General features: G+C 44.8%; 1 protein-coding gene across 1 annotated transcript in view; it reads right to left on the bottom strand.

The window, feature by feature from the left end:
- The window catches only part of BSDC1 (BSD domain containing 1), a 20587-nt gene extending 5801 nt beyond the window's left edge, over positions 1 to 14786 (bottom strand). Inside the window, exons 1-9 of the mRNA XM_006924288.2 lie at positions 14729 to 14786; positions 14402 to 14462; positions 9862 to 9978; positions 7671 to 7838; positions 6212 to 6266; positions 4489 to 4604; positions 3749 to 3817; positions 3496 to 3574; positions 2146 to 2625 (exon numbers count right to left, since the gene is read on the bottom strand). Of these exons, the coding sequence (XP_006924350.1) occupies positions 2146 to 2625; positions 3496 to 3574; positions 3749 to 3817; positions 4489 to 4604; positions 6212 to 6266; positions 7671 to 7838; positions 9862 to 9978; positions 14402 to 14462; positions 14729 to 14739 (1156 nt within the window). The 5' untranslated portion in view covers positions 14740 to 14786. The remainder of the gene's footprint in view (positions 1 to 2145; positions 2626 to 3495; positions 3575 to 3748; positions 3818 to 4488; positions 4605 to 6211; positions 6267 to 7670; positions 7839 to 9861; positions 9979 to 14401; positions 14463 to 14728) is intronic.
- Between the last annotated feature and the right edge of the window lie 3890 nt (positions 14787 to 18676).

The following is an 18676-nucleotide window of genomic DNA, read 5'->3' as shown; positions in this document are numbered from 1 at the left end:
TCCATTCTTCCTTTTAAGATTTACTCCCTCTACTCTGTTCCCACTGTCCCACCCTAGCCCAAGACCCTGGCTTCCCTGCACTAAGTGACTACAACTACCTTTGGTGGGTCTTCTACATCAAATTCGCAGCACCTCCTTTCACAAATCCCCAAGTATGTCAGAGACAGTATAGCAGAACAATTAAGAGCTTATGTTGCATCTTCCCCATAATCTAATTTTGTCCAATCTCCTCCACCCACCATTCTTTCTTTTTCTGATCATGCTCTCTAATAGCCCAATTCCAAATGGAACCTAAAATTTTTAACCCTTCAACCGTTTCACTGTTATTACCTCCTTTATTCAGCTCATATTCCATGAGCCATCATTCTGATCATTTCTTGCATATACTTGGGCTCTCTTCATTTGCTCTACTGATTTTACCTGGTTAAACTTGAACCCTGGTTATATCCAACTCTCTATCTGCTCTGTGCCGGCACCTGAGCAACTGAATGTGGCTGGACAAAAGTACAACACTGCTGACTGGTGTCTCTTAAAATTCATGACCACGACACCTCAAATGTGCCTTTAGTACCGCCCATCCCAACCCAATACCTATCGGGTACATCATCTACTCCTGTATTCTCCTAAAGGGCTATTTCACACTTTTCTAAATACTTATTGCATAGGTGATTGGTCTCAGTTTCCTCCCAGTAAAAAAATGGGGAAAACTGCACATATCTCATAGGGATTTTGTGAAGACTGAGTGATTATGCATATCAAGTATAACTCAGCAGAGCTATACAGACAGATAGAAAGTGTTCAGAGAATGACACCTCTTATCATCATTATTTCTCCAAGGCAGAGCTCTGCTCAAATTTCTTCTCTGACTAAGGACCCGTCACGGAAAAATTACTCCCAATTTACAGAGGAGTAAATGGAGGCTTAGAGATCAGTAACTTTTCTAAGTCACATGCGTTGTGAGCAAAACTGGAATCTGAACCCAGAACTGTTGGAACTCCAGAGCCTGAGCCCTTAGCCTTTGCATGTAAGGCTCTTAGTACAGGCTGGGCACATGATATAAGCAGCATGCCCTGCTGTGCAGTGGTACCAAGTTGAATCCTCTAAATTCAGCTTAAGATTTTAAGTTCTTAAGTTCTTTCTGAGTCAACCCATCTACCCTTCTTGTTTCTCCCTCTCATAGGAGACAATATAGAAAAGTGGACTTGGTCACCACCCCTTAAATGTGCCCCATGCTCTCTGTTATCAGGATTTTGTAGGCCCGTAAGCCTGGACCACTCCCCCGCACCTGCCCCAAACTCTCCAACTCTCCTGTGTAACACCTGTCTCCTCAGTGAAACACATGCTGATGCTCAGAGGTTCCTTCTTCTTCTGAACTTCTCCAGTACCAAGTCTGTCCCATACTGCTCCATGCTTCATCATAAAGACTGCAGCTTTTGCCCCTCCCTCCTCAGTGTCTCATAAAGAGTAGGTAGGAGCTTAAGTGATGACCTCACTAAATCAGAGTGTTGGAAACTAGAAACCCTGCAGTTTCTATCAGCGAGCAGGGAGGGTGTGGTAAGGGCTAAATGATTATCCTGAGGTCACCCAGGAGAGAAGACCCTTGATATCAATCAATATCAGAGGAATTCTCACCCCAGGATAAGGCCGAATTGTCAAAAGGATAGAAATTGGTACAATGTGGTAGGTAGTTAAGGGCATGGGCTTCAAGCCAGACAGACTGGGTCTGAATCTGGGCTTTCCACTACTGGCCATGTGAATTGACAAGTTACTTAACATTTCTGAGCCTCACTTTTTTTGTTCATCTGTAAAATAAGGAGTAATACTGACCTCACTGGGTTGTGAGATGTGAGAAATTAATATTACACACTTAGTATAGGCTCTGACATAAACCTTATTTTGTTGACTCTAAGACCTCAACAATTGTAAGATGCATCCTTATTTCTGAGAATCAGTGCATCTTAGAATTGATGAAATATGGTAATAAATACTCAATATATAGTAGCTGTCATCATTATCAGTATCACAAATGAAAGAATTCTGCTCCTAGGATCCTCACAAGGGACAAAGAGACAAGCCTGCCTTGTGAGGTGTCAACTCTCATCTGCCCTACCCCACATACTTCCTTGGGCTTTGGCCTTGACTTACCTTTCTTTCCATTGTTGGAAGGTGTAGACTTTCCACTGTCTGAGTTCAGCTCAAACACCCGTAAGTCTGTGAGCACCTCATCCCTGAGACTCTCTACTCTGGCTGGAGGCCTGGGCTCTGAGCCACTGGTGCGGCTGGCAGGGGTGTGGGGCTTGGACTGCACTGGGGGCGGGGGTCCAGTCTCGCCCACGTCCACAGCCAGGCCCTGATCCTCTAAAGATGCCTCTAGAAGCTTTTGAGACAGGTCCTTGGGCAGCACTGGCTCTTCAGATGCGGTGGCAGGCTTGGCAATCTGTGTCACGAGGGAGATGCTTTCGCTGCTCTCTGACGGGGTCACCTCTGTTGGAAGCTCAACTGGGGTCACAAGATTCTCTTCACAGGGGCTCTGGGGGCCAGGTCGTCCTTCAAAAGATGCAGAAGTTTTGACCACAGGAAACTTTGCCTCTTTTGGAGATGTGGGTGAAATGCCGACAAGCTCCTCTGTCAAGAGAGAAAGGTAAGGAAAGAGGACAATGTGCCCTGGTCAGCCCCAAGATAACCTTAGAGCTTTCTGAAGACAGACCTCAGGTTCCTGCCAAAGTTTACTCCGATCAAGACTAAAGGGCACGTTTCCTCACCGTTCTCCACTGCAGATACTCTGTTGGCCAAAGTCTCTCCTACTCTTGAGGCCTAGCACATGTCTGGTGACTTCCAGAAACATAGCCCAAGATGGCATTATAGATTAGAAAGCCAAGATTTGTAAATCAGTCATTTTTGGGTTCAGATCAGGCTCTGCTACATCCTAGGTGTACGATCTCGTAAGAGAGAAATAATGGAGTTGTGGTAATGACCCCACATGTAAAGCTCTTAGCACAGGTTGGGCATATCATATAAGCACTTAACAAATGTGTTAATATTATGTTGTGCAGATGGCTCCAACACACTGTCCTAAGCTGAGTTACCAAGTAGAGGATCTCCAGCTCCTGTCCTAAGCCAGCAGTCCCCAAGTCTAGATGGGCCTTAACATTATCAGGAGAGTTTGTTAAAAATACAAATTTGGCCACATCCACAAGGAAGGGAAGGGAATCTGGAATTTAAATAAGCATCACAGGTGACTCTGAAGCAGCTAGTCCATGGCCGCCGGGGTAATCTGCTAAAACTGACACAAGGGCTTTCTGTACCTAAACCTGGGATTCCGCCAGCCTTGCTAAACGTCTCGTTAGCTCAGCCTATCTTCAGCGTGCACATGCTATACTCATTCCCTACTCTTCCCTGGGGTGCCATGTCGCTCCTGGCTTCAGAGAGAATGGTTCAGACAGTTCTCCAAAGGCAAGACCTGCTACCTGCCCATCTCCTCTCAATACCTCTTACCTTCTTCCTCTTCCCATCCAGGCTCTTCAGAGATGCTTTGTTCTGCCCGCTGCTTCAGGGCATCCCTTCGGGCCTGCTCCTGAATGTGGGGAAGGAGATGGCCAGGAGAAGTCAGGGCACCCTCTTCCCAGATCTTGGTAAGTCAGGAGACCCCAGAACTCTTGGTACCTGGTATTCCCTTCTTCCCTCAACAAAATCTAGCCCACTTCCCCCATAGCCAAGTAAAGTACCTCCTCGGGTTAGGTGAACATACCTGCTCCAGTTGATGAACTTTATAGAAATACCGATGCCAGAATTCTGAATGTGAAACAGCTGCTGGCACCTGGACAGAGGAAATGGATAAGACTCTTGGAGTGGTTGTGTGAGATCTGCATCCCCAGCCTTATCAGCCAGCTCCCAGCCACTCTGGATTTCAGACACAGACATGCTGAGCATTGATAATCAGCACTGCTACCTCACTCCTGCTACCTTCCTGGCCCAGTGTGGCCAGGAGGGAGAAAAAAAACTTCCATCAGGCTTTGCCGGCCCTTCCATTTTTCATCATGACTGCCAGAAACCTGGCAAATCAGTTTCCCCCATGCAAATTCTTGGCTCAGGTCCTGGCTGGTTTGGCCCTACAGCAGTGGTCCCCAACCTTTTTGGCACCAGAGACGGACAAGTGCTCCTATGAGAATCTAATGCCTGATGATCTGAGGTGGAGCTGAGGCAGTGATGGTAGCGCTGGGGAGCAGCTGCAAATACAGATGAAGCTTCACTTGTTCTCCTGTTGTTCACCTCCTGCTGTGTAGCCTAGTTCCTAACAGGCCACAGATTGGTACCATTCCACAGCCCCGGGGTTGGGGACCCCTGCTCTGCAGGGTCTCCCACTAGCTCTATAGGATCTCCCACTGCTGTCTAGGCCAGATGACTCCAAAACGACTCTGCATATGTCCCTCCCACCTCCCGACACCTCAAACTGGGAGCTGGCTGAAGTCCTGTCGGCTGGGCCCTCACCATCTTGGTGTAGAGGGCCCGGATGGAGGGGCTGCCTACAAGGAGTTCTGAGATCTCCCCTTTCTTCTCTTCCAAGCAGAACTGGGAAAGCCAGGCGTCAAACAATTCCGGGGGCCCTGTAAAGGGACAGACACTGATGGTCAGTTCCCTGGGTCTGGGCCTACAGAAAACACACCTAAGCTTGAACATGGACATTGGGGAAAGCTTATGGTTTTTTCAAAGCCATTTGGCCCAAAGTGGTGGATAAGGCAGGGTGAAGGGGTAGGTGGACCTCACTGACATCAGGGCGCAGCACCTCAGTGATCTTCAGAATGGGCTACAGACTCCATTCTCTCCCATGACTGCTCGCGTTTTAGCCCACTGCACTTGGTCCTCTCTGAAACAGCTGTTCTCAGGTCACCAGTGACCCATGATGCCAGATCCAATGGCTACTTCTCTGTCCTCCCTCATGTGACCAACCCACAGTTTCTGGCCCCGGGAGACATTGCTTTCCTCTTGAAGCCCTCTTCTCTCCTGGCTTCTTACTCTTTGGTGATTTTCTTCTCATTTCTTTATTTCCATCTGAGTCTTCCATGGGGACCTTCCTAGATGCCTCCCTATCTAGTCACTCTGGATTCTACTTCCTCAGTGTCTCTTATATGCACACCTTCCTCTTCATTCCTCCTGCCACTTCCTAGGTTCTGGCCTTACTTTTGACATGAGGATTCCTACCGAGCCTCCTAACTGGTCTTCCCATCTTCTGTCTCGCCCTCTCTTTCATCCTCGGCAACAATGCCCAGGGCTCTTTTATAAATATAAGATCTGATCGCCTCGGGCCTCAAAACCCTTCAATAGTTCTCTATAGGAGGGCTTTTTAAGCCCATCTTTAGGACACAAAGATGGGCTTTAACGGGTCAAAGAATTCCTATTTTGCATATAAAATTCTGTGGAGAGAGGGTTTGTCATTTTCAACAGATTTTTAAAGGCTTTTGTGACTAGAGGTTAAAAAGCACTACCTTGAGCATTTTAAGGCAAAATTCAAATTGCTTAGTCTGGCACGCAAAGTATTCCAATCTGGCTCCCACTGCGGCTCTGCCTTCATTCCCTCACATGCACCCTTTAATCCAGCCTTCCCAAATGTCTAGGTATTCTATTCTTTCTCGACCTTCAAATGTCCTGTTGCCATGCTTGAATACTCATCCCCCACTTTAAAAAATAAAATTAGTTTACTGCTAATTCACCCTTAAAACCTCAATTCAAATGTCACATCCTAGGTTCCCAGGCTGGGTTGAGTGCCATCCCTCTGGGTTCCCACTGCCCCCATCTTTCTGTGGAAACAGTCACTCCATCTCTACTATCTTTATTCCTGTTTCTCTCTCCTAACAGCAGGTTCCTAGAGGTCTGAACCAGGGTTTGACTCATTTTTGATCTCTAGTTCCTAGCCTGGAGCTTGCTGTACAGCAGAGGTTTAGCAAACAGGCAGGGCAAGAGAGCTGTGAGGGAGCCTGAGCTGAAGATGAGGGAGAGGAGCAAAGCCTCTGCAGACAGGGATGAAGACAGCCTAGGTTCAGGGAGGAAAAAGGGACCACCAACTCATCCTACTAGATGTAAGGTACACACTAGCCCCACTGTGGTCCCTCTACACCGGGGGTGGTACTGCTACCAGAGACAAACAGGGAGCACAGCCTTGACCCCCTTGGTCTCCCTGCCCTGCAAGCCTGCCCCCTCACCGCTACCCCCTCACCATCTGGTTCATTGCAGTAGGTTGCTGGGTCTGACTGCAGGCTATAGAGGCGAGCCTATAAGAAACAGAGAACATAAATTCTGCAGTGCTGGGCAAAGAAAGCACCCCCTCCCTGCCAGAGTACCCAATCAATCACAGTCCAGCTTCTCCCCTGCTGGGTACCATACCCACAGGGCATGTGTCAATTAAAACTGTAGCTAGGGAGTGAAGCGCTGGGCCAGGAGTCCAAAACTGAAGCTCCCAGAAAAATGGTCTTTCACCTAGTATTCCACCCAGTATTCCACCCCTGGGAACTAAGAAAATACAGTATAAACAGGCTACAAAATTATATGTATAAAATGCTTTTGAATTATGTGAAATTTGACAAATGCTAGTACAAATATATTAATAAAGTCCAAATTCATGAGCAAGTTTTGAAATAATGTAACTTCTCCAAATTAAAACCATTCATCAAGACTTAATTTCACAGTCAATCTTCCAAATGAACTGTAAGCTGTGTTCTCATCAGGGCCACAGAAGTGGCAAACTTTAGCTGGTCAACAGAAAGCCCTATCTTCCTTCCTCAGTATTGCATGAAGCACTGGCTGGCTGGCTGCATCGGAACTTCAGCAAGTGGTTTTTGTGATTCATTGTTTATAATTTAAAATCCTGTAATTTAAAACTTTTCACAATTCCACTCAAACATTCACTAAGTGGTGGTGTTAATTCTAGCGCTGAAAAATGTGCTTGAAAAATCAGTACATTTAGAGTGGAACTTCAGTGTGGTAAAATGCTATCAAGAAAGCCAAACTGCTATGACACCACACTGCGAATGTAGGAGAAAACATTCCATGAAATCCAAGAAGTAATGATGAGAAAATAAAATGTGGTAGAAATATACTACCATTGTCTAAGTGCTTTGAAGACATCCTCTCCCACCCCATATATTTATTCCTATTGGAAATTAGTCTTAAAGAACCCAAATGTGGAAAAGATTATGCCTGTAAAGGTGATCCCTCAAGCATTTATTATGATTGAAATCTGAAAGGAATCCAAATGTGCAACACTAGGGAAATAACTGAATAAATTACACTATATTCATTTGTAAAAATTTAAAGATATTAGAAATGATGGTGATTGGGAAAAGTGCTAAATTTAATGTTAATTTTTTAAAAGCAGGTTACAAAATTGCATGTTATTATAAAATGCCTTTTTTGTTAAAAATAAAAAACCCAAACTATCTTTACCCATGTTTGTAAACAAAAAGAAATGGAAGGCTATACAACGAGAAATCAGTTTTCTCTGAGTGATGGGATTATAGGTTTAGAAATAATTATCTTCTTGCTTATCGGTATTTTTAAATTTAATTATACACATATATTTATTTTTTAGTGTGAACACATATTGCTTTTGTGATTATTGGTGGGAAGCTAGAGCTCAGCGCAATTAGGCACCAGCAGGGGAGGCCGCCTGTGAATACCTTGGTGCCATCATAGGGCTCAGCTGTGCCAGAGGGTGTGCCCATCAGGGTGATGACATCGCAGTCGATGGTTTTGTCTGGTGAAGGAGCAAAGGTGTCGGAAATCACACCTAGAAAGTCAGATAATCCCTTCTTCATTTTCTCCGTCGCTCCTGAGGAGCCTTCAGTCTGCAAAGAGAAGCCAGCAGAAGAAGCAAGTGGCTCAGGAATAGGCTACAATCTGGGATATGGGGTACGGAGGGGTGAAGGATCAGAAGCAAAAGTGTACCGTGTATGTGGGGACCAGGGAAGTGCTCATGACCTTTCACCCCATCTCTGAGGCTGGAGAAGGAGAAGCAGCCAGGCTTTCCATCCCTCAGATAGGGGGTGGGGGGTGGTAACAGAGCTACTGTAGGCCTGTACAGGCCAGAGAAGAGCTCTTTGATTGGCTGTTTCATCAAAATTTCAAAGCCATCCAGGCTGATCAAAAATTGACAGACGAGGAGCTATGCCATAGACATTCAGTGGGGAAGAGAACTCCTGGGTAGAGTGATAGAACAAGTACTAGCTATGGAGTCAAACTTGAATTTGATTCCCAGCTCTACCACCTGTTGGTTAGAAGACCTAACCCCTCCCCGAGTCTCCACTTCCTTATCTGTACAATGCAGATAAATATACTTCCTTCAGAGGGTTACTGTAAAGATTAAAAGAGATAAGGTATGTACAATGCCTGGTACAGAGCAAACATTTAATAAATAATAGTATTGTAATATCACAATTTCATCATCATTGCTCAGGAGGTAAAATATATTTGGCTGAAGGTTAGGAGAGTTAAGGGTAGAATGAGAACAGATAGTTTTCCTTAGAGACAAGCCTAGGACCAGCTGCGGGCCAATGTCTGGACGTCATTGAAGGGGTAGGTGGGCCACCAAGCTTGAGACACGCTAGTTAGAATGCAGAAGAGCAAGCAGGGATGGGATGCTGAAAGACAGGGCCAGGTTCTAAAAACTTCATGGAAAACTATATCTGTATTCCTGATTAGGCTGTCCAGGCATTTTAAACCTAGAACCTATTCAATCTGGCACATGTTGGCACAGGTATACAATCATATTTGTTAAAGGAAAAAAAGAATAAATAAATTAAAGAAACAAGTGACGTCCCTGCTACTGGCTAGACTTAACACAGCTGAGCAGGATTACTACTTGTCATTTATGCTCATCAGTAGCTATGCAAGCAGCAGTATTTTACAACATTCAACAAAAAATTTGGCTAAAAAAACTCCAAAACATGTCTTTCATAACATGGCCTCTAGAGATAAGCAATCGATTCAGATGGTGATCGAATGAGGAAACTGCAATCTGTCTCAATACTAAAGGAAAAACTGTAATATAAAACCAGTACATTGTACTTCATCGGAAACTGGAGACTTGCAGGAATATCCTTATACACAGTTTTCACTTTCACACTGACTTCAGAATCTAACTCCTATCTCACAAGAGGATTCACTGGATATCTCTGATTAATAAAAACAGGGCCAGTAAGAATATAAGTTGGTACAACCTTTCTGGAGGATAGCTTTGCAATGGATATTAAAAGGCCTAAAACTGTACTCATTCTACGATCTCTTTCAATATTTTACTATAAAGAAAATGTTAAGGGCAAAGATTTAGCAATTGGAATGTTCGCTGCAGCTCTGTTTACAACACGGGAAAAAACTGAAACAGGAAACTAGGAACTGGTTAAACCCACATAATACCATACTATTTATGATGCTGCAAGAATGAGGTCTCCAATGATTACGACGAAAAGTGGTTATAAAATATGGTATTCAATTGATTCCAATTTTGAAAAAGAAAGTGTACATACGGGATATACTCCCCAAATATTAATAGTAGTTATTTCTGGGAGATGGGAATATGGGTGTCTCAAGGCCTTTCTTTCGCTTTTACTTATATTTTGTAAACTGTCTACAATGAATGACTTTGATGATAGAAAAACCTTTGCTAAGATAATACAGAAGTGGGAAAGCTTATTATTACTTAAAATATGTAGCTTGTTTGCTTGACACACATAATTCTTTCAAAATGGATGCCTATGGGGAAAAATAAAATCATGTAAAAAAAATGTTAGAAAGGTTGGGAGCCCCTACCAGGGTCCCAGGGCAGGTCAGGCTGTGAAGGACAGTCACTTGGAGGATATAGGTTGTACTTACAGCCAGCTTCTCCTTGACCACACTGGCCGTGGCTGCAATGGTGCAAGCCGTGTCATGTTGCACCACCTGGGTGAACTCTGTCAGGTCTCGCTTCATGAATTCCAAGGCTTCAGAGGACTACGGAAAACAGAGAGGAATGACAGAGCCAGCTGGCTCTACTACCCTTTGTTCTTGTTCCCTGTGCTTCTTTGGTACCAGAAAGACACACGGAAAACTGAAGTGATATGGAAAGCCTGGGCTCAAAAACATTGTTCACTTGTCCCAATTCCAAGACCTGACATCTGACAACAGAGAGCACAGAGGAACTTCCTGCTGCTCTGAGAACAGGAACTGAGTATCAGCCCAGACCCTTACAAGCTATATAGCAATGAGTAACTCTCACCTAGTCCTCAGCTGTCTCCTCTAAAATGAGGGAGGTGGCCTGGATCAGTGGTTCTCAAGAACAGACTGGGTAAGAAGACACATATAACTTGAAAACAAAACAATTTGCTGCATTGTTTTGATATGCCTTAAGACAATGCATTTGTTATTTGTAACATGAAAAAAAGGTGTGATTTTTTTATCAAAGGAAAGTGTTTCTACCTTATTTGTTACTGGGAGATTCAGCTGAAATGAGGCAATACATAAAATTATCTGAATGGTTTACTAAACATGCTGCATTAATAAAAGATTAGAAAGTTTTTATGAGTAATTTTTGACAATTTAATACCAGTAAAAAGATGTGTGATTTTGTGATTTTTACATGCAACAGAGAGAGTGTTAGGTAAATAATGGATTGGATTCTCTCAGGCACTTTCTTGATCCCACCATTCCAGGGTTCTATTCACCCACACAGCTCCTTTGAGTGAACTGATGCTTGCTTCTTTGAGTGAACTGATACTTGTTTCTTACCCTGCATTCAGACCCAGTTTGAGACAGCAGACTCTCAGCTCTTGTCTAAGTCTTGCCCTGCCTTGCTTCATTCTCACCTACTCAAGGATGCCTTCCTGGACTACCTCTGTGCTCACTCCTGCAAGCCCTCTTATTTTACACGAGTATAATCACCTGCATTTTTTTAGCATGTTTTTGAGTATTCTGGTAGTTTTTTTTTTCCTTGGGGAAGGGCCTGCTTAGTTTTTATCAGCCCAGGAAGTCTCTGAGTGGGGCAGTCTCATCTATCAGCCAGAGGCTTCCTCGTCATGCCTCCTCATCAGACTCGGGCCTCCTCGGGTCATTTATTAATTCTCTCTCTCCATTCAAAATGCCACCATCTTAGTCTAGGCTGACCTGCTCTTTCATCTGGATTTCTCCCAGGTTGCATCAGATACCTCTCCTAGAGAAGCTTCCTGGAGAAGCTTCCCTGATGCCACCTCAGACTAGGTTGGCACTCCCCTGCTTCATGTTCTAAGGTTATCTGCACATTCTCTTTAATATTTCTCATACTTTAGACTTATGATTACCTGTTCAATGGCTACCCTCCTGCATAAACTGTGAGTTCTGTGAGCATGGAGCCCATGTTTTTATTCATTGATGCTTCCCCAGTGTCTGATATAGAGTCTGACATGGGTAGGTGCTCAAAAAATGTTTGCTTGTTAAATTTACATGTATCAGGGCAATTTAAATTATATAACCAATTGCATCATTATTTGATGTAAGGTTGCCTCCCTAACTAGATTGTAAGTGTGGAGGGGACAAATATGAACATGGTGCTTGCCCTCAAGAAGGTCAGTCTGCTGGGGAAAATGCTCACATAATAGTGCTGACATACAAGGACAGATCAGTGACCGGTGTATTATAGGGAACTGGAAAGACTTGTTGAAGGGGAGCATGGACTGTGCTCTAAAAAGTAAGCAGGAGTCAGCCCAGGGAGCCTGGGCATGGTGGAGCATGGGGTTTACTGAGGCCTATAAGCATTTTAGCTCTAGTGAACATAAAAGTTTAAAGCAGAAATTGTGAGGGATAAAGCTGGAGAGGTTGCCGAGGGAGACTATGGAGTACCTGGTCAGCCCTGTGGGTGACGGGGAGCTACTGAAGATTTGAAAGAGGTGGGACATGATGAGATTTGCATTTTTAATAGGTCATTCCAGTGACTGGTATGGAGGATAGGTCCAAGGGTGACAAGATCAGAAGAGGGAAGAAGGCCAGTCAGGAAGCTGTTGCAATAGTCCAAGAAAGAAAATGGAAGAATATGAATAAGAACAGTGCTGGTACAGATGAAGAGAATGAGACTGGTTCAAAATATATTAGGCAAAAAAGGTGGATTTAGTGACTAACTGCATATACTGACCGAGGACAAAACAGAGTCAAAGAAGAGCTACTGGCTGCAAAACTAAGTAACTAGGGTAGATGCAGTGCTGCCAACTGACAAAGAAAATGCTAAAGGGGGAGCACATTTACAAAGAAGATGATGACAATGACTTTGGTCACGTATAATCTGCAGTGACTTTGGGATATCTGAACAGTTGTCCAGCAAGAGTTATTCTCAGACACTTAAGCTCCGAGAAAAGGACTGAGTCACCTTAACATAAAAAAGGAGTAGTTTGTAAACAGAGCAGTGGATTGCGGACAAGGATCCTCAAACAAACCTTTAAGGGGCAGGTGGAGGAAAAGAAACTCATGGAAACAATCAGGAAAGGAAAGCCTGCAGAACTAAGAGAGAATCATGTCACAAAAGGCAAGGGAGTAGAGTTTCAAGAAAGAGGGAATGATCACTAGTGTCAAATGTAGCTGAAGGGTGCAGGAAGATAAGGGCTGAAAATCATCCACCGGATTTGGCAAGTGGAAGGTAAAGCTGAGTGTGTATAAAGATAAGTTTATATGTGGTGGCTTCCTGGGTGGGGAGAGAGTTAAGACAGATCATGCTGTTGACCTTAAATTTTAAAAAGCAGGAGCTGAGATGGTCTCCCTGAAGTAGAAATTGAAGTGGTTGAATAGGAAACTTGAAAGAAGAGTTAGGTTTCGGGAAAGTTTCTAGATGCAAGGGAGGAGAAGCAAATTAGAGACTGAAAAAGCTTGCTGGGGAGTGCTCAGGCCCAGAAGAGTTTGTAAAATCTGTGGTGGGGCCAAAGAGCAATGTGACTTTCTCTACCCGTGTCTGTGGGCAAGTGCGCACACATACACACACAAACACACACAAATAGGCGAAAGTAAGGAGAAGAGGAAAGCAGGTTATAGCACCATCTCAGAGCTGTTCCTCTGGGTCAATGTATGCTATGGGGTGCAAGAGAACTGAGGGTGCTGGGAACTGAATGGTCCACATGGAGCCAGGATAGGAAGGGAAGGAAGCAAGACCAGGAAAGTACTGAAAGATCAAGAAAAAAAAGGAAAATGGACTGGTGGTATTTAAGAGGTTTCCCCATCACTCTCAGCACTTAGTAAAACTAGCCAACACTTACATAGTAATTACTGTGTGCTAGATATTATTCTTAGGGCTTCACGTATATTACTATTTAATCCTCACGACAATCCTATCAAGAATGTGTTAGTATTCTCATTTTACAGATGAACTAAGGCCTAGAGAGGTTAGCTAACTTGCCCAGGTTCATATGAGTAAGTAGCTAAGACAGGGAAATTAACTTTCCTCTTTATGAATGGGGAATTGTTAAAGGCAGAAGCCTCACTTACCCCCCGTTTTCAATGAGAGTTCTCTAAGAACAAAGATGGAAAGCAAATCAACCACCTATTTTTCATGAGTTATGGCAAGACTAACCTTGAGGGAAACACGCATGAGGCCCTCACACAATTGCTAAATAAATGTCAGACTCTTAGTTGATCAGCAAGAAGCAAGCTACTTGGGGGTCTCTTCTATTAACCTCAGTGTGAAATTCTCTATCTTGGTTCTCATCAAAACACAAACCACTCAAGGCATTCTCAGATTTGCTGGGCTGTAGGTGAAAGAAATACATAGGCCAGGGGAGGATGAAAATGCTCCTAGATGAGAAGGCTGATGAAGCCAGAAGCTTCCTGGTGTCTGCCCTGAAGGATTCATCCCAATTGCTTGAGGTAAATAGTAATTAACTTTTTCCAGAAGTCATTTGAGTTGGTTTTGACAAACTAGCCCGGAATGAAACAGAAACGCACGATGGCATCGTTCATTGGCAGAGGCAAACTTCACTCATCCCACAGGTATTGCTGTCTCTCCTCTAGACTATGAGCTTTGTGAGGCCCAAGATTGCAGCTGTTTAGCTAACATGGGTATCTTCAGGAGAGGGCTGGCTGTGGCGTACACGCTAATATTTAAATGACTGTAGGAGTAAGTTTCTATCGCTAAAATCCTTTTTCTTCAAGGCCTACTACAGATGTTCTCTCTTCCACGAAGTTGTGAATTTCCCAAGCTGGAATAAATTGCTATGGATTCCTACGAAAGGGTCGCTCCAGCCTTTAAAATAATCTGGTCTGGGGTGGGGGAGATGGTCTGTTCTCCTGCAGGTCTAAAATTAAGGTCCAAGTAGGGCTCATCCCTGAGGCCCGGCACCAATACTGGTCGGGCGGGGTCGCTCGGACCAGGTTGCAAAGAGGCAGCGCGGGGCCTTGCCGGAGGAAAGGAGCCGGCTCAGCTTACCTTTTCTTTGACTGTCTGGTAGCTCTGCTGCAGCCAGCTCCGCCACCATCCCACGTCCTCCCTGTGGAAGACAGACACATCAAGCGGCCCCGCAGTGCGACTCTTGCCCGCGCAATGGTCGGGTCTCAATTTCCCCCTCGGATGTGGCCCGCAAGCTGAGGTTTTGCAGACCGCTTTCCCAACCCCTCATACTTGTGACTCCACCCCGCCTTTTCAGCTCTGTCCACTGCCGCGCTGGCCTCCTGTTCCCCACCGGGACCCTGGCCCAGCACCCCAACCCTGGGAGAATTCAGGCCCCAACGCCCGAGAGCTGGATGACAGGCTCACCCTTCTGCCATCTTGCCTGCGTGACATCACCACTATTTACTGACCTTTGACTTCCGACACGGCACCGCCCCCTCAAGCACCGCCCCGGAATGCTCAGCCCAATCCTCGTGCGGACACGGCCCTCAAACCAATTTCCCCCCTCCCCCGTCATCATTTGACTCCGCCTCTTTGAGTTTGGTCCAGTCCCTGTCCGGAGTTCGCCCTTACACTCCGCCCCTAAGTGCTTAGCCCAATCCTCACTCAGTTTCCTCGTAAGGCCCACCCCCCCAAGCGTTAGCCCCCTTCTCACCAACCTCGAATCTTTCTCCGTCCCAGTCAACGTCCGCTACGGTGGCTGCTATGGGCCACGGTCAGCTTTCTGGCTGAGTGGCGGAAAACTGGGAGTAGAAGAAAGGGAGAGAGTCCCGCTGGAGCGAACCCGGCTGAAGCTCATATGTCTTGATCCCTGAGTTCAGGGCTACGACCGCCCCTCCCCGCCCCCGTTTATGAAACCAGCCGCGTAGCAGCTGGATGGGGTCTCTTCGGGCTACTTCGACAAGCTCAGACTGCGGCGCTCTGGGCCAGAGTTCGGAGGTGCATGGAGAAAAATTCAGAGGTGACTTCGATGCAGCCTCCGGAGGGGCTCTCGGGTTATCGGGGAGACACACATTCAGTTACGTCAACTCTTGGCAGCCCAATTCAAAACAACTCGAGTCGGATGTGGTCAGGAGAAATGCGGAGACAGTCTGGAGGAGGGAGATTTGAGGAGTGTGTGAGGGGTGGTTGGGGGTGCAGGGAGAAGGAGGGGAAGAGAGGTAGAGAGGAGAGGAAGAGGAGGGAGAGGGAATATGAATGAAGATGGGGGAGACTATGCACTTGCACTAGATCCCATTCCCTTGTCTGTTTCAGGGTGTAGCTTTAGAGTTCTCTCCCCGCCACCTCATTTCCTTTCCCTCTACACGATTATTCGTATCATACATACTGTTATTTCTCCCATCTTAAAAGCAAGCAAGCAAACAAAAACCAACTCCTTCTTGACTCTACACCATTTCCTTACTCCCTTTCACAGCAAAACTCCTGAAAGACTTCGCTATACTCGCTGCCTCCAATCCCCCTCTCCTCGCATTCTCTCTTGGACTCACTTCAGTCAGGTTTTTGCCTCCCCACAATCCTTTGAAATAATTTGTTAGGATGCCAAGATCAATGACCAGTTTTCAAATCTTACTTGAAAAAACAGCACCTTATTTAACACAGCGAACCACTTTCCTTCTCTTTCAAACATTTTCTTCACCTGGCTTCCAGGACACCATGTTCTGACTTTCCTTCTAGCTCACTAGCATCTTCCTCTCAGTGTTCTTTGCTGTTTTCTGATCAACCTTTGTTGCTGGAATGTGCCAGAGTTCAGTCCTTGGCCCTCCTTTTCAATGTCTATAATCATTCCTCAGATGATCTCATCAAGTCTCATGATTTTAAATGTCATCTATATATACACTGGAGACTCTCAAAATTTCTCACCAGGCCACACATCTCTGAACCCCGGGTTTTTGATCTCTGTTTGGATGTATAATAGACATATTAAACTTAACATGCCCCGAACTCCTCATGTATCTACCTCAACTTACTGCAAACCTTCCTAAGGCTGTAAATGGCAATTTCATCCCTCCAGTTATTCAAGCCCCAAACCTGAGAGACATTTCTTTCACACTCCGAAGCTAATTCCTTGGCAGATCCAGTTGGCTCTACCTTTAAAACAAAACCAGAACCCAGTCACTTCTCACCACCTCCACTGCTACTATGTAGGTCTAAACCACAATCATCTCACCTGAATAAATACAAAAGCCTCTTAACCATTATTTTTGTGTCCACTCTTGCCTTCCTATAGTCTAGTTTTAATTCATTATGAAAGTAATCTTTTAAAAAAACATAGGACAGTGGAAATGTAAAATTGTGCAGCTGCTGTGGAAATCAGTACAGTGATTCCTCAAAAAATTAAACTGAATTATCATATGATCCAGCAATTCTACTTCTAAATATATACCCAAAAGAATTGAAGGCAGGAACTCAAACAGATATTTGTACACCCATGTTCATTCCTGCATTATTCACAGTAGCCAAGGGGTAGAAGCTACCCAAGTGTCCATTGACAGATGAATGGATAAACAAAATATGGTATATATCTACAATGGAATATTATTCAGCCTTTTAAAAAAAGGAAATTCTAATACATTCTACAACATGAAGCTTGAAGACATTATGCCAAGTGAAATAAGGCAGACATGAAAGGACAAATATCGTATGAGTTGATTTATATGAGGTAGCCAGAGTAGTCAAATTCATAGAGACAGGAGAAGTGGTTTCCAGGAGCTGGACGGAGGGAGGAATGGGATTAGTATTAGTGGGTGAAGTTTCAGTTGGGGAAGATGAAAAAGTTCTGGAGATGGATGGAAGGGGAAAAGAAGATGAACATGAGGCTATAAAGGTCATTAACATCTAGATTCCTGAGACCCTTGGATGACAGTGAAAAATTTAAACCTAACGCATGGACAGAGGAGAGTCACCAAAGATTTCTGAATAAGAAAGTGACTTGTGCTGTGAGGGTGATATGACCAAATGACCGTGTGCTACTGTTAATAGGTCTAATGAGGCCACTTATTAAACAGGTGAACATTTTACATAACGTACCTTGTGTGATAGCCCTATTGGGTAGGAACCATTTTTAAATCTTTATTTTATATTAGGAGAAGCTGAAATTCAGAGAGATGGAGGGCTTTTCCCAAGGTAACACACCTAGGAAATGGCAGAACTCTGATCGGAAATCAGGGCTGTTTAATAAAATCAAGTTTCTGCACATTTTATATGTCTTAATTTTGTCCAGCCTCATATCCAGACAGGCAAGAACTGCATCCTGTCCTTCGCTGTGTTCACCTCATCTCATTCTCCTACCTCCAGGCCTAACACGGTGCTTGCCCATTAGGTACTCCGTGTGTATGGACCAAGTGAGACCCTCTGCTTTGGTCTTCCCCATCCGTTCACCTCCATACTTTAACCCTTGGCTCCCTTCACCTACACCAAGCATATCTGGATTTAAATCCCAACTCAGTCACTTCCCAGCAATGTGGCCTTGGGCAAGTTAACTTCCCCTGGCTTTAGTGTCTTGATCATTAAAATGGAGATAGGACTCCTGGTTGTTATGAGGATTAAGTAAAACAAGTATAACGCCCAATAGACTATGTCGTAAAATCCTCAGTGTGGTAATTATTATTGTCTTAGTCGCTTACCCCTGTCTTCAGAGCCTAACATGATGCTAGAAAGCAGTAGAGTGTTAACAAGCATCTGTTGAAATAAATGTTATGTTGAAAGAACATTGGACTGGGCAGAGGGAGATTTGAATCCTGGGTTATGGACATTGGTCACTTTTTCTCTCTGGAACCATTTTTTTAATTTTCCTTCCACTGTCCTTGGAAACTCTAAGTTTTCTTTTAGCTCTAAGGCAAAGTATGAATGCATAAATTCACCCCATCCCTGACCTCAGATCCTCCTCTGACCAACTTTCCCTTCTTGCACTGCTGGACCCATCTTGGCTAGAGATTCTTGTCCCAGGATCCTCCTGGCTTTGGCTCCCCAGAAGCCATGACATCCAAGTGCCACCAGGTGGTGCTGTTTACTCATGCAAGTAAAGTTGGCTCAGGGTCTCTAGGCAAGGTTTACAAGAATGGTCCTAGGATGCCCTTCTAGCTCCTCTGGAGAGACTGGGCTTCCTCAGTGGAAGGCAGCTCAACCCGGGATGATCCTGAGAGGTGAAGTTCCCAGACTGCCCTGGTTCTGCTGTGGAGATTCCACCATAGACTTGGCAGCAGACCAGCTCCATAACTAACGGTACCCAGTGCAAAATGAAAATGCCTAAACTGCTGGTAGAGGCAACACAGGGCATGCCTAAAAGCCAGCAGAACAGTTCTCGTTAAGATTCTA

This window comes from Pteropus alecto, unplaced genomic scaffold (genome assembly GCF_000325575.1).
Source record: "Pteropus alecto unplaced genomic scaffold, ASM32557v1 scaffold39, whole genome shotgun sequence".
NCBI lineage: Eukaryota > Metazoa > Chordata > Mammalia > Chiroptera > Pteropodidae > Pteropus > Pteropus alecto.
The sequence above is the reverse complement of the archived record's forward strand: the minus strand, read 5'-3'. Positions and strand labels throughout refer to the sequence as shown.